The 15009-nt window shown below is 39.9% G+C and overlaps 2 protein-coding genes across 2 annotated transcripts; one reads left to right on the forward strand and one right to left on the reverse strand.

Annotated features, from left to right (window-relative positions):
* Positions 1–1581: 1581 nt before the first annotated feature.
* LOC102709520 (probable methyltransferase TCM_000336) lies at positions 1582–3040 on the reverse strand. The gene is made up of 4 exons (XM_006646179.1): positions 2924–3040; positions 2387–2794; positions 2004–2276; positions 1582–1917 (listed from the first exon to the last, which is right to left on the reverse strand). Exons 1-4 carry the CDS (start codon positions 3038–3040, stop codon positions 1582–1584), a joined length of 1134 nt encoding a protein of 377 aa, XP_006646242.1.
* An 8564-nt stretch (positions 3041–11604) lies between these two features.
* On the forward strand, positions 11605–13603 carry LOC102709799 (flavonoid 3'-monooxygenase CYP75B137-like). The gene is made up of 2 exons (XM_006646180.3): positions 11605–12556; positions 12660–13603. The coding sequence occupies exons 1-2, from the start codon at positions 11654–11656 to the stop codon at positions 13284–13286; spliced, it is 1530 nt and encodes a 509-aa protein (XP_006646243.1). The 5' UTR covers positions 11605–11653; the 3' UTR covers positions 13287–13603.
* Positions 13604–15009: the final 1406 nt, after the last annotated feature.

Genomic DNA, 15009 nt, shown 5'->3' on the forward strand with positions numbered 1-15009 from the left:
TTTGTACATCTAATAATCCACTCTTCTGCACTTCAATGGTGTAGTGCATAAACTGCCTAGCGATGCAGACAAAAACTTGAAAGCTGATTTTTCCAATCATAAGTCAGGAAGTACAAGCTACTTGGTTACTAACTCACAACATGGCAGTTCTGCTAGTGGCTATGCCAGTACCCTTGCAAGTGAATCCCCTTCCTATCGTGTCATGGAAAGCCATGCAAATGTTCATACCGAAGCATATGGTACACATTGAGAAGTACTGCATTCAAGCCGGGCCCGACTGAGGTGCATTTCCCCATCCATGCAGTAGATGTTAAACTGCTTTTTCTTTCCATCTAAATTTTTTTCTGTCTACTTAAAACTTGTCGGGCAGCAACAGGAGATTTGCAGAGAATCAGGCTAAGGCCCTGTTTAGTTCTAATTTTTTTTTTCCAAAAACATCACATCGAATTTTTGGACACTTAAATAAAGCATTAAACATAGATGAACCAAAAAACTAATTGCACAGTTATGGAAAAAATCTTAAGACGAATCTTTTGAGCCTAATTAGCCCATGATTAGCCATAAGTGCTACAGTAACAACATGTGCTAATGACGGATTAATTAGGCTCAAAAGATTCGTCTCGCAGTTTCTAGGCTAACCGTGAAATTCGTTTTTTCATTCGTGTCCAAAATTCCTTTCCAACATCCGGTCAAATATTTGATGTGACATTTCTTTCAAAAAGTTTATCAACCTAAACACCACCTAAAGAATGGGGGCGGAAAACCAAGAGCTGGTCTTCTAAGAATTACAGCCATCCGACTGTTCCTCAGACAACATCAGCAACCGCAGGACCTTCTCACGAGGAAGAAGCACTCATGATCCTTAAATGAGGTTCCTACAAATTGTGTAAGAAGCTTCGAATTGGTGAGATAGAGCCGCGAGTCTTGGCAGTAAATTTCAAATCTCTACTTGGTTATTGCTCGGGAAAAAAAAATACTATGCCCCTTTTTTTTTTTCCATTTGATGCGGTTAACTTTTAAATTAACGCTTAACTATTTATTATATTTAAAAAATTATATAATTATGATTTGTTTTATCACTAAGGAGTTTGAGTATGAGTTATAATTTAAAATACCTATAAAATAATTAAATAAGATGAATAAACAAATGTAAATTCAATAGTCACCGGCTTTAAATATGGGCTGCGTTTGCAAGTGACCAACTAATAAAACTTTTACTTTGTTTTCCACGCGCACGTTCCTGAACCGATAAACGGAGTATTTTAAAATATATATATATATATATATATATATATATATATATGAAAGTTGTTTTAAAAAATCAGATTAATCATTTTTAAGTTTGTAAAAGTTAATACACAATTAATTATGTGCTAATGATTTTTCTGTTTTACGTGATTTGATTTGACTGCTGGCAGTTGCTAACTTCGAACGAAGCGATGAAAAAGAAGAGGAGGGAATGCCTTCTTTACGTAGGAGTAGAAGTAACACTGGACGGCACAACTGCACAAGGCAGGTAGGCAACACACGTAAACTGATACACATAGGACTCCCAAGTCCCCAAGCTCACAGGTCACGGGCTCACTGCCTCACGAGGACAACCCCAATCTGGAGACTCTTGACCTCCTCCCTCTCCATGGCCGCGGTGACGAGCTCGGTGTACTTGGAGAAGAGCGCGTCGATGATCCCCGTCCCGAAGTGGTGGCCCAGCATGGACTCCTGGACGGCCCTGATCGCCATCGACACCGTCCTGCCCTCCCTCCCCGCGTCGCCGCTGCCGTTCAGGTGCGTCTCGTACGCCCGCGCGTAGCCCAGCGTGAACGACCCCTCCCGCCGCACCTCCTCCTCGATCTCCCCTATCGACGGCGCGTAGAACGGCGCGTCGTACGCGTCCACCTTGCCCTGCTCGACCGCCCCCTGCACACGCGGCGTCAATGCACGCATGCTGCAAGAAGACGCTATACATATACGTACTCGAGTCGGCTGGGCTGTGGCTCACTCACCTGTGACACCAGCGCGGCGAACGACTCCGAGAGGAGATCCCACAGCAGGGCCGTGTTCCTGTCCGCGTGGCGCTCGTCTTCCCTGCCGAGCATGACGAGGACCATCCGGCCGCCGGCGACGACCTCGGCGGCGCGTGACCTGAGGAACAGGCTGAAGTCTCTCCGGAACTGCCTCGAGTACGCCGCTGCCACGGCAGGAGGGCTCGTGCTCGATATGAACATCTTCCCCTTGTTCACGGGCCCGTCTCTCTCGTCCCAAAGACCGGGAGGAATCTGAAAAAAAAAATGTGAGACGGCACGACACGACACGATCTTGATAGGTGCCACATATCAACGTGCCGAAACATTGTACGCACGTGCGACGCAGTGCGGTAACAACATACCTGAGAGAGCCAGTGCAGGCTGGAGAAGGAGCAGACGAAGTGCACGCTCCTGCTGGGGAACAGCCTCCCGTAGAAGGACCCCGGGACGCCGGACAGGAACACCATCGGGCCGTCGCCGGCGACGGCGGCGGCGTCGGCCTTGAGCTTGCCGGTGAACTCGGGCAGACGGGAGAAGATGGAGTTGAAGTCGTTGGCGGGGAGGTCGTTGAGGAGCACCGAGAACTCGGGCGGCGGCGCGCCGCGGCACGCCTCGACGACGCTCCTGACGATCTCCTGCACCATGCCGAGAGCGTTTGTGCCCGACGAGCAGCCGAGGTCGCCCAGGGTGAACCTCTCCGGCCTCAGCGACGCGTACACGTCCCTCGCGGACTCCGTCACGAGGCTCTTCACCGTGTCCATGCTCTTCTTCTGCAGGAACACAACGGGTGCGCGCGCGCGCACGCATGGCGCTAATTAATTAGCTTCGATCTCTCGATCGAGAGGATTAACAAACGGCGTATGCAGTGTATGCGTAGACACCGATGGGAGGTTGCTGACCTGAAGAGTGGAGTTCCTGTCGTAGCTGGTCTCGCCGAGACCTTCCTTCATGTGGAGGACGGACTCCATCTTCATGGACGGCGCCGGGTCGTCGGAGCAAGGGAACGAAGATGGCATCGCCGGTAGTGTGTGCTAATCAAGAATCCACGCAATATTAGGCTATATAATTTTGCTCATTGGATCGATCGATCTTGGAGTGTTCAACGCCCGATATAAAAAGAATGATACTCATTTGTGCTGCGATTAATTTGGTACTAATATACTAATATATTGCTAGACGTGTAACTCGTTTACGAGTATTACTTAATGCTGGAAGCCTGTCACACGGGTTAGTTTATGAATTGCAATAGAGGCTTACGGTAATACATCTCGCACGTCCATGTTTAGACTTTAAAGTAGCGCAGCATCTCGCACGTCCATGTTTAGACTTTAAAGTAGTGCAGCTGCAATGTACTTCGGCATTTATTATCAGGCAAGTCGTTTCATGCTGGGCATGTACAACGTACTGTCTTTAAGCCGTCTGTGTGTTATCAAATTTGTAAAAAAACCCTTTACATCTAACAAGACGACCACAACGTCTCTTCGCGAAGAGACGGCAGGGGTGCGTGCTCTAATACCAAACCGACACCGCTAGTACTGTTGTACGCTACGTCTCGTCTATTCGCTAGTACTATTGATTACCTTGATTTATATGTCAAATGATAAATTAAATGTTTCGTAGACAAATAAATATACAAGTCATTATACAAGCTATCTTTATATGTGTGTCAAATAGACAACAACCACATCTACATAGTTGTCTGCGTCTCGTCTATAATATTCAGGCTGAAGTCAGAATTGCTAAGAGCTGGTATTAGTTATTTAAAGGCCGTGCTATTTTCACATTATTGATTACGAATTATCTTGGGAACACTCCACAAGTTACAAAACAACCCATTTTGTGCAAAATATTCTATATAATTGTTTCCCACCTATCCTTTTCTAAAGCAATTTTCAATTTGCACTAGTTAATTAAGTATACCCTCAAATAACTATCACCAAATCAGGTACGGAGTAACTTATAAAATCTAAAAATCTTGGACTTGACTGTAAGAATTCTCGGAGGAAAATATGATTAAATTAGTGCCATAATTACTTGTTTTGATTTTTTTAATCATTATACATTTTCATTAAAATATTTTAGGTGAAATAATGGCGCCAAATTAAAGATTGGCTTTACAAGCATTTCACCATGTTCACACCATCGTTGGGCTGCGTGACAAAGTTCTATAGCCACAGTATGAATAGTTGCGCTATGGTGACGCCATTGCAATATTTGATTGCCACACCATTCATGTGGCATGACCAAAACATTTACTTTAAAAGTAAGTTTTGTGAGTTTTTATTTAAATTTTATTTTTATAAATAATAAAAATGTATTTCTTACCTTTTAAATTTCTAATAAGAACTAAATGATCTATGTCGTTTCTGATCTATACTCCGCTCTAAGACTCCACGTTGGTTCAATGGCCGCATTCACATTACTATTGAGGTTATATTCATATGTAAACCACTGAATAAAAAAAAAGCATCATTACTCCAAAAGATATTTTTGCATACAGCCAAAACTCCATTTCATAGATATGATCCTCACACGAGATGTCAGTGAGGATTGACATTTTCACGTGCAAGCGTCACGATAGTACTCGAAGATATACTTTTATTGGCAGCCCTCCTAAGGAGGTCACCCGCGAAAACTGATTTTTGCAGGTGGGTGGGTTACCCCGCTCGATCACAAAGACATTTCCAAAAAGTAAAATCAAATAAAAATAATTTAGAAATTCTAGCTATAGTCATCGGAGCCCTCAAAATACGTGGATCTGCTGCTTCCATGGCCACAAGCAGCGGATACGTCACTATTATAGCCACCGCCGCCACATAAAACCCATCTCGAGGCCACCGACGGTGGATCCACTGCTTGCATGGCCATATATAATAGATTTGTCATTGCCGCACAAAGCCCATTGCGCCGTCATTTGACGAAGGAAGGGAAAAGTCCATTGCGCCGCCACTTTACGAAGGGAAGAGGCCTCATTGCTATTGTACAAAGCCCGCTGCTGGTAGATTTGCCGTCTCAGCAATTAACCACCACTGGATCTGCTACCACCCGACTAAAGCAAAGGTGTTTCTTCTAGCAAACTCACTGTTTATGTGGATACCAAGACGGAAAATCATTCATTGATTCTTTTCACACAAGTATTTTGAAAAAAAAATTTCCATGGTAGGAGCACCATATATCTCTACGTTTTAAATACTCGCTCAGAGTTTTTTATTTGACACCGTTTATCTTTTTATCTAACTTTGACTTTTTTGCAAATATACAAAATTATAAACTATGTTTAAAGTAGCTTCGATGATAAAATAAATTACAACAAGATAATTAATAATTATGTAAAATTTTAAATATGATGAATAATTAAATATAGATATAAAAGTCTGTGACGGCTAATAAAAAAAAATTCGAAGGTACTACTATGATCTCCTTTGATTTGTCTTATTGTGAGCTTGGTATCTCAGTGGTTTGATACCGAGCTTCAACTGCTCTTCGATAGAAAATCTAGATAACAGCTTGATGAGGCATGCCTGACAATTAATAACAGAGCTTGTTAACTATTAAGCATGTTACTGATCGAATAGTTTGGGGGAGATGCTCAGTGCATCTACTACACGAATAATACAAGATGTTACTGATGCTGTCACTAAAATAATTTAGTGATTTCGCTGTTTTCTAGGTGGTGTATGTAATACTCGCACCATAATATAATATAATATAATATAATATAATATAATATAATATAATATAATATAATATAATATAATATAATATAATACAATACAATATAATATAATATAATATAATATAATATAATATAATATAATATAATATATTTTTACCCTACAGAGATTTATTCATGGATTAGATCTACATATATTTATTCCCAAATCAATTAATATATTATATGTATATGTTTAAATTTACTAACATTCACGTAGAATACGGAACACATCCTAAACGAAAGACACCCCTAAACTTGTATGCTTCCTTTGTCTCAATGACATCATTTTAACCATCGATATTCAAAATAACAACAAATTGCCTTCCATTAGTTAAGAAAATACTGGTAAGGAATAAAGCTTAATCTCTTCATTTAAAAATATTAAAACACAGTACTGGATGTAACACAACCCGTCTTAAAATATTAAAACATAATATTAGATATGATATATTCATTTGCTAGAAATCTGAAGGTAGGAGTAGTTACATTTATTAATATGTTTTAATATTTTGAGACTGGGGTAGTATCAATTTACAGATTGAAGATATATAAGGAGAGAGAATTGAGTTTACTTTAGCATAAATGGTAGAAATTACAAATATAGTTATTTTCGGACAAAACGAATATAATGCTGCCGTGTTCATTTTTCAAGTCAACTAACGACGGTACTGTTTTATTTGAGGCGCTACCTGGTTGCGCTGTTTTTATAATCCAATCGTACGAACACAGATCGAAGATATATAAGGAGAGAGAATTGAGTTTACTTTAGCATAAATGGTAGAAATTACAAATATAGTTATTTTCGGACAAAACGAATATAATGCTGCCGTGTTCATTTTTCAAGTCAACTAACGACGGTACTGTTTTATTTGAGGCGCTACCTGGTTGCGCTGTTTTTATAATCCAATCGTACGAACAGATGCCTTAGTACTGTATTTTCCGATTACCCACCTGACTATCATATCACAGTCACGAGTGGGATCCCAGCATAATAACCACTTGCCGTTGATATAAATACATAACCCTTGATATGTACATAACCACGGGTATTTGCGTTTAAATTTGAAGACTAAACAGTAAACATTTTCTCACAATTTCCTATAAAATTCCTGTTCCGAAGAGGGTCCGAGAGGTAAACAAGATTGGAGTCAACCACATACGTACCTTGGAAAACCGATCTGATTAGTGATCTCCACTCCAGGCATCAGCAGTGTACGTGCTGACGTAATATTTATAGGCAAGACATGTAACCGTAATCACGATTCAGAACTGCGGGTTGCACTAACATGGCAACAAATATTTAGGGCTTTTATAAATTTGCCATTGATTTTTTAAATAAGTAAGGATGTCATTTAAATTATAGTTTTAGTAGTATTTTTATAATTTTCTAGTGGTGGTTTTACAATAACGTTTTAAACCGGTGACAAATTTATAATTGCTTCTAAATATTTCTTTCTTGAAATTTGCTCCAGTCCAACAAAAAGTACCTCTAGGTACCAGTACCTCGAGGTACTAAATCGTTTTTCTATCATTGGATCTAGCCGAGTAAGATGTGCACTGTTAGATCCAACGATCATAAACGATTTAGTATCGTGGCATACCGGTACTTCGAAGTATTTTTTGTTACTTTTCGTTGGACTTTTTCTTTCTTTCAAAGAGCTCACGGCGCATGAGTATATTCCGATCCTTTCTCAACGATAGTAAAATCTCATGTGTATAGAGCTAGGACTTGTAAGTATCAATAGCTTTTTTCTGGTACTTTAATTTCATACTATGCAAATTCTAGCAAGATTACTGTTTTACGCTTGACTGCATCATCGAAAGTTCAGCTTTATTCCATCGCTTCTAGGCATATGGTCAGCTGTAACTACTGCATCGGATATCCCGATAGGAATGTGATTCATGATGTTTCTTACAGAACATTGCCAGAAAAAAAAATCCTTACCTTCATAACATTTTAATTATTAAGCAGGGCCTTCTTCGATTTGTCGTATTGTGCTCGGTATCTCAAAGGCTTGATACCAAACTTGAACTGCCACTTCGTATAAATTGTAGACACGTCAGCTTTGACCGTTACTACGTAGCAGAATACTTAATTTGTGAACACATTATTTATTGGATAAGGGGATAGCCCAGCGATCTACTCCTCCATCCCTAAATATTTGACATCGTTTTCTTTTTATACACATTTTATTATTCGTCTTATTTAAATTCTTGTCAAATATGTAAAACTATATATATACATAAAAGTATATTTAATAATAAATAAAATGATATAAAAATAATTAATAATTATGTAGATCGCTTGAATAAGACGAATAGTCAAACGTGTAAAAATCAACGACGTCAAACATTTAGGGATGGAGGGAGTAAGAGATAGCTGGAAAATAAGCTATGATGAAAGAACACCAAAATTGAATCTAAATTTAAGTTTAAAAGTTTAAATTTGGTTTTATAAGTATAAACATAAGCGAAAAGATTATGATGTTAGTTATATAAGGTACTTCTGCTGCTTCTGCTATATGAATAAGCTAGACAGATGCCACCAAGGTTTTTTTTCACAAAATAGCAGCAGGAGAATTACCAATTACATTTTAAATAAGTATGTATAAAAACCTAAATATGATATAATAAAACGAAAAAAAAAACAAAATCTAAGCTAGAGAAAATTCTCCATGTACCTCAAGAAAAAAAGATCAGTACACACACAACACACTGAACAACACTCAACCCTACCTAATGATAGGTACGAAACGGAGGAGCCCAACTTAAAGCAACGGTTCGGACTTGGGAGTCTGCCATAAAAGCATCAGAACTGCCCCGTCTTCGTAAAATATGTGTAATCACTGTTGAGCTGGGCAGGGATCCCATAAATTGTCGTCGTAATGTACTTAAAAAACATTTAAATTTTAGATAAATTTATTGTAAAAAGTTTTATATTGGTTCTTCTTGGGTTTTATTGATATTCAGATAATCAAATGTTTCCTCTCTTAAAGATTTTATAAATTTATTTTTGTCTCCTAAACCTCGTTCAAATAAATTCAGGAGTAAATTTAACAAAACTACATATAGTTTGGTCAAACTATCACAAAACTATAGATTTAAGGTTATGTATCACAAAACTATAAATTTAACATCATTTTTTTCACAGAAGTATATATTTAAGCCATTATATCCCAAAACTACATATTAAGCATCAGTTTTATCAAAAACTACAACTTTTGTACATTAAAAAATAATAACAGTGGAATTCTAACACATGTATTTTTTTTGACAGTTTCATCACTAAATGTTTAGTTCTATACTAAAAGACTTTAAATATATAGTTTTATGATAAATTTGTTGCTAAATATATAGTTTTGTGATACACAATATTAAATTTATAGTTTTATGATAATTTGGTCAAAGTACCTGCTATTTTGTGAAATCTACCATAAATTTGGGGTTTCATACCTTCTTAGTGTCCATATTTTTTGGAAAAAAATATCCCCTAAAATTCAAATATCCTAGAAACTTTTCATTTGAATTTTATCCCCTTTAAATTCTATTCAAATAAATGATACAAAAATTACAAATCCTTTTATCTCTATTGGGCCAAAACCCATCCATTTTGGCCCATCCCTTGTTTTTCTCGTTCTTCCATTCCTTTCCATCTAGGCCTTGGTCCATATTTCTTCCGTCTCTCTCCCTCCCATTACGAAATGAGCCTTTTGACCGATTCTTCCAACACGGCTCAACTAGGCTAACGTAAATATAGACGTCGACTGCTAACTTCTCCATCCACTAGACACCTCCATCCACTAGACACCACTCTTGCCATGGTTAGAGTTGTGCCACCTCCCTTAGTGTGCCATCGTCACCGATTTGCCAGTTGGAGAAGAAGATGGCACCGCCACTCCCTCCCTTTGCAACCCCCATCGCCCATAGCTCGCCCCTTTTTTCTATGGGCATCTCCATCTCCACCATCTCCCCTTTTCTCGGTCGTTGCTAGGCCCGTTCAAAACCTAGGCCAGACTCGACCCTATTTGGAGTTGTGTCGTGGGTGATTCCTGTTCCTTTGGTATAAGTAGTTGTTTAAAAAATTGATAGAGAATATTAATGAGTTACTGTTGTCATGTTTTATATACGATGATGGTAGAAAAATAAACTTCTTGCATCACAATTTTTTTTTGCTTTAGTTAATGATAAATCTCGTTGAATACATAAGTAATCATTCTTGTATAACTTTGATATATAGATGAACACTATTATGATAAGGCCCCAGAAGTTGACCCGATTTTATAGTGCGTAGTGTTTTTCTAGGCTTAGTATACACTTTGCCAATGGAGTCTTTTGGGTTTTAGTATCTCTTGGCGTATCTAAATAAGATTGTACTAGTTTGGATCTTGAAACTTTCTAAGAGTTGTAAAACTTAAGTTATATGAAGTAACCGAAGCTGGTTTTGTATATCATTCTGCGCATGGTCAAAATCCTAGATGATCATGATTTTGATTTTTTGTGATGTTAATTTTGAAACTAGACGTCCCCACAAACTTGATATCAGAGCTTAGCTTGGCTATAGGCTTGTCGAGATTGGTTCGAGTCAAATGCAAGGAAAAGTTAGTTTAAATTTAATAATTTGCTATAATTAGCTATTCCATTATGAGTAGACTTTCTTTGGTTTTGTTTATTTTGTGGAGGTTTTGATTTTTATGCATCGTGTTTATAAAAAAATTGCATTTTCTTGGCTTTTTCCAAGTTTATAAAAACCAGTACAAGTTCGACTGCTGAGGGGGAAAACAAATCAAGATGCTAGGTCCAAATGGCAATACCGATGAAGAGTATAGTTTGGCTCGAGTTCTTTCATCCCTTGGAAGAAATCAATCTATGAATGTTGAAATTCAATTGAAATTTCTAGAACAAATGGCAAACGATAGGACAAGAACTACATCTTCAGAAAGGTCTTCGCTTGGAATTAAATGTCACACTACAGGCTGCCAACAACACGGGGTGAGGGGGTGGGTGATGTCTATATTGCTGTCTTTGTCTAAAATTCTAAATTGAACTGGTGTGATCATGGTTGAACAATAAAATATTTAGTAAGTATGTCCTATAATAACTTTATTTTTATGTTTGACCATTCGTTTTATTTGAAAAAATATACAAAAACTTAAAAACATTAGTCACGCATAAAAATATTAATTGTAAAAAAATTCAAATAAGACAAAGAGTCAGTATTTAAAAACTGAAAAATAAACTTAATATGGGATGGAGGTAGTAGTAGGTTTCTGCGAGTTCCAGTATACTCCCTCCATTCTAAAATATGGTTATATTTGGATCTAAATATATTCATCGAGATGTTATTTTCACTAATAATATTTATAAAAATAAGTTATTTTAAATAAAAAAGAGTTGCAAGTTACGATGGTTTGTTGGATGATAAATCTAGTAATATCATTTAGGAAAAAAACCAAATGACATATTTGTTTATAAAAAAATAATTTATAAATAAAAATTTACATCTATTTTCTTAGCGATCAAAAAGTACAAGAATAAACTACGGTGAAAAAACACTAAAATATACTTTAAATTTAAGGTTAAAAATTTAAAATTTGGCTTATGACCATATTAATTTAATATAAGGGGAAAAAAAAAGAACTTAAGAGGTGTATGCAATAATTCCTTGGGCGGCCGGCCAGGCACGCTGAACTTATCAATTTATCATGCTATCATGCAGAGCTGAAATGTACTAAAAAGTTGATGGTGATCTGAAAAGATGAGAACGACGGGATAGCCATAAACAAAGCAAGAATCTCCATTGTCGTAAATTAATCTACACAAACAGTGGCGTTTAGCTGTTTTTACGTCAATAAGTTGGGCATTTAGTAGCCAGCTGCTAAGATTCCTTCACTTCACAGAACCACAGGCCACAGCCATGCCTCCCATAGAACCAGTAAACCTTGCTGTCTGCGCTGCATTGCTTGTGCCTGCGGTGCTGTGCCTCGCTATCACCCGACGGCGCCGCAGCCGCTTGCCACCCGGACCGGCCGGGCTCCCGCTCGTCGGCAGCCTGCCTTTCATTGACCCAAGCTTGCACACCTACTTCGCTCGACTCGCCGAAAAGCATGGCCCTATCCTCTCCATCCGCCTCGGATCCAAGGTGGACATCGTCGTCAGTTCCGCGCAGCTGGCCCGCGAGGTGCTCCGCGACAAGGACTCCGTCTTCGCGAACCGGGTCATGCCGGACGCCGGCGACGCGATCGCCTTCGGTGGCGCGCAGAACATCGCGGGCACGCCGGTCGGGCCCACGTGGCGGCAGCTCCGACGAGTCTGCGTCCACCAGATGATGAGCCCGGCGGGGCTCGCCAGCGTGCACGGCCTCCGCAGGCGCGAGTTCAGGTCCACCCTCCGGTACCTCCACACGAAGTCCGGCGAATCGGTGGACCTCGGCGCGCAGATGTTCCTGAACATCATGAACGTGATCACGGGCACCATGTGGGGAGGCACCATCGGGAGCGAGAGCGAGGGGGCAGTGGTGGGGAGCGAGTTCAGGGGCCTCGTCGCGGAGGTCACCGAGCTGCTCGGAACGCCCAACGTCTCTGACTTGTTCCCGGTGCTGAAGCCGTTCGACCTGCAGGGTGTCCGGAGAAAGATGGAGCAGGTCAGGTCGAGGTTCGACCTGTTGCTCACCAAGATCATACAGCAGCGGATGAAATCCCAGCAAGACGGTGGTGATGGGACGACGACGGACTTCTTGGAGTGCCTTCTGAAGATGGAGAAGGAAGGCGGCGACGGCACGACACCCTTTACCATGGATAACGTCAAGGGCTTCCTCTTAGTAATTATTTACTCCAACTACTCATCAATCCCCTAGTTCCCCACACCTAAAAGGACGTTCACTATATCAGTAACACCCCTATGTGTTACATATACGTTAACAGGAGATGGTGGTCGGCGGGACGGACACCACGTCGACCACCGTGGAATGGGCCATGGCGGAGTTGCTGCGGAGCCCTCAGATTCTGAACAAGGTGCAGCGAGAACTCGACCGCATCGTGGGCCGGGACGCTGTAGTGGAGGAGTCCCACCTCCCGCAGCTCCACTACCTCCGTATGGTGATCAAGGAGACGCTCCGGCTGCACCCGCCGGTTCCCCTGTTGCTGCCGCACAGCCCGAGCGCCGCCTCGACGGTCGGCGGCTACCACGTCCCCAAGGGCTGCCGCGTGCTCGTCAACGTGTGGGCGATCCAGCGGAACCCACTGGTCTGGAACGAGCCCCTCGTTTTCAACCCGGAGAGGTTCGCCGGGGACGGCGGCCATAAGGGGGACTTCATCGGCAGCCAGCTGGACTACTTCCCGTTCGGGTCCGGCCGGAGGATCTGCGCCGGGATGGCCATGGCGGAGAAGCTGACGGCGTACTCGGTCGCCATGCTGCTGCAGGCGTTTAACTGGAAGCTGCCGCAAGGCGTGCAGCTTGACTTGTCCGAGAAATTTGGTATCGTGGTGCAGAAGGCCACGCCGCTAGTGGCAATACCGACACCAAGGTTGTCAAAGCCTGATCTTTATTAATAGTATTCGTGTAGCCACCGTACCTTGCACAACTAAGTTCGTCCAGGTGAAACAAATTGTGCGATTGTTTGTACTGTTCGTGAAATAAAGATGCAATAGATCAACCTACTAAAGAACACCTTATCATCCTCTGACTTAAAAGTCAGGGGACTCGTGCTACTGACATATAGACCTATACACGATAGGGTCTACATGTCAGGCTCAATGTCCCTATGACGTTAAGTCAGAGAAATCTCTTCCCCTTATCATTAGCGGCTAAAACCATTGTCTGTGGTGGGTCTTTTAGCTGTTATTATGCTTTGGTGAGAGATGTGAATCATGACCTATCATCTGTAACATATATGATTTTTTATCACTCAATGAGATATGTACTCATTTCTCGTAAGCTCTATTATCATTTAAAAAGTTAACAAGATAGATTAATATGAGAAACATTTAAAGAAGGTTAAAAGAGCTCTTCTCACATGGTTGGGAGTCCTATATATCTCTTTTGCACAGTTACATTGAGGGTATAAATAGGTACCAAAAAGGTTTGTCCCTAATATGCTTTTTGATGAGCTTTAGAAAAAGAGAAAATTAGGGTTTAGCATATAGTTTATGAATTTAGGACATGTAAATATCAATAGTTTGTTTTAGTCCCTTAATTTTTTGAGTTTTATTCTAATCCTTTCTTTTATACCGTGAGGTACTAGTATCCCCACTCATGCTATTTGCCCCATGACCAAGCTAGTATCTGGAGATACCATGTAATCGTAATCGTTCAATCTATCATCATCAATAGTAGGGATTTTAGTATCAACTTGATCAATTTTAGTATCTCGCGCTACAAAAGGAAGAATGGGAGTTAAGCTTTAATTTTTTTTTATTACAGCTTCATTTTAGTGCATCCGTATTACTGGTTCGTTTTACTGCATCGGAAGTCAAGTTTTATTGCATCGCTTATTTAGGCATGTTCAGCTGTAACTACTGCATCGAGAATCCAGATGGAAAGTAATTCTTGATTTTTCTTGCAGAAATAATCGCAGAACATTTCTTACAAGAATAACATTTTAATTAAGTACGATGCCCTTTAATTTGTCATCTTGTGGCCTCGGTATCTCAAAGGTTTGATACCAAGCTTCAGTAGCCCTCTCCATATAAAATTTAGACAGATCAGCTGTGACAACTACTGCGTAGCAGAATTCAAATCAGCAAGCGCACTATTTATCCAATCATCTTACGCTCTTGTCTTTTTATTTTTTATGCTTATAAGTCAAAATTTTAATTTTAAACCTTAAGTTAGAGTTAATTTTGGTGTTTTTCATGGAATTTATTTATCACTTTTCGTTTTCATCGGTAAAAACCATATATAAAATTTATATTCACAAATTATTTTTTATTTATAAATATGTCAATTTTTCTCAGAGAAAAGCCAGACAAAGAGTGCCTTAGCTAGATGCTCATCTACTCCTAATACATGAATAAGACAAGATGTCACCAAGGTTGAACGACAGGATTGCTTAAGGCGAGTTTGATAAAAAAAACAACGACAACAATACATACATAAAACGGGGTGAGCTTTTAGAGCAAGATTAATTAAGTATTAATTATAATGATTTTGAAATTTGATTAATATAATTTTAAAACAACTTTTAATAGAAGATTTTGTAAAAAAAAGTCATGAAAAGTGCAGACATGAAAAACAGACGATCGACTTTTCCAATTTCTCCACCCGTCGAACACA

Source organism: Oryza brachyantha, chromosome 1, assembly GCF_000231095.2.
Source record: "Oryza brachyantha chromosome 1, ObraRS2, whole genome shotgun sequence".
In the NCBI taxonomy this organism is placed as follows: domain Eukaryota; kingdom Viridiplantae; phylum Streptophyta; class Magnoliopsida; order Poales; family Poaceae; genus Oryza; species Oryza brachyantha.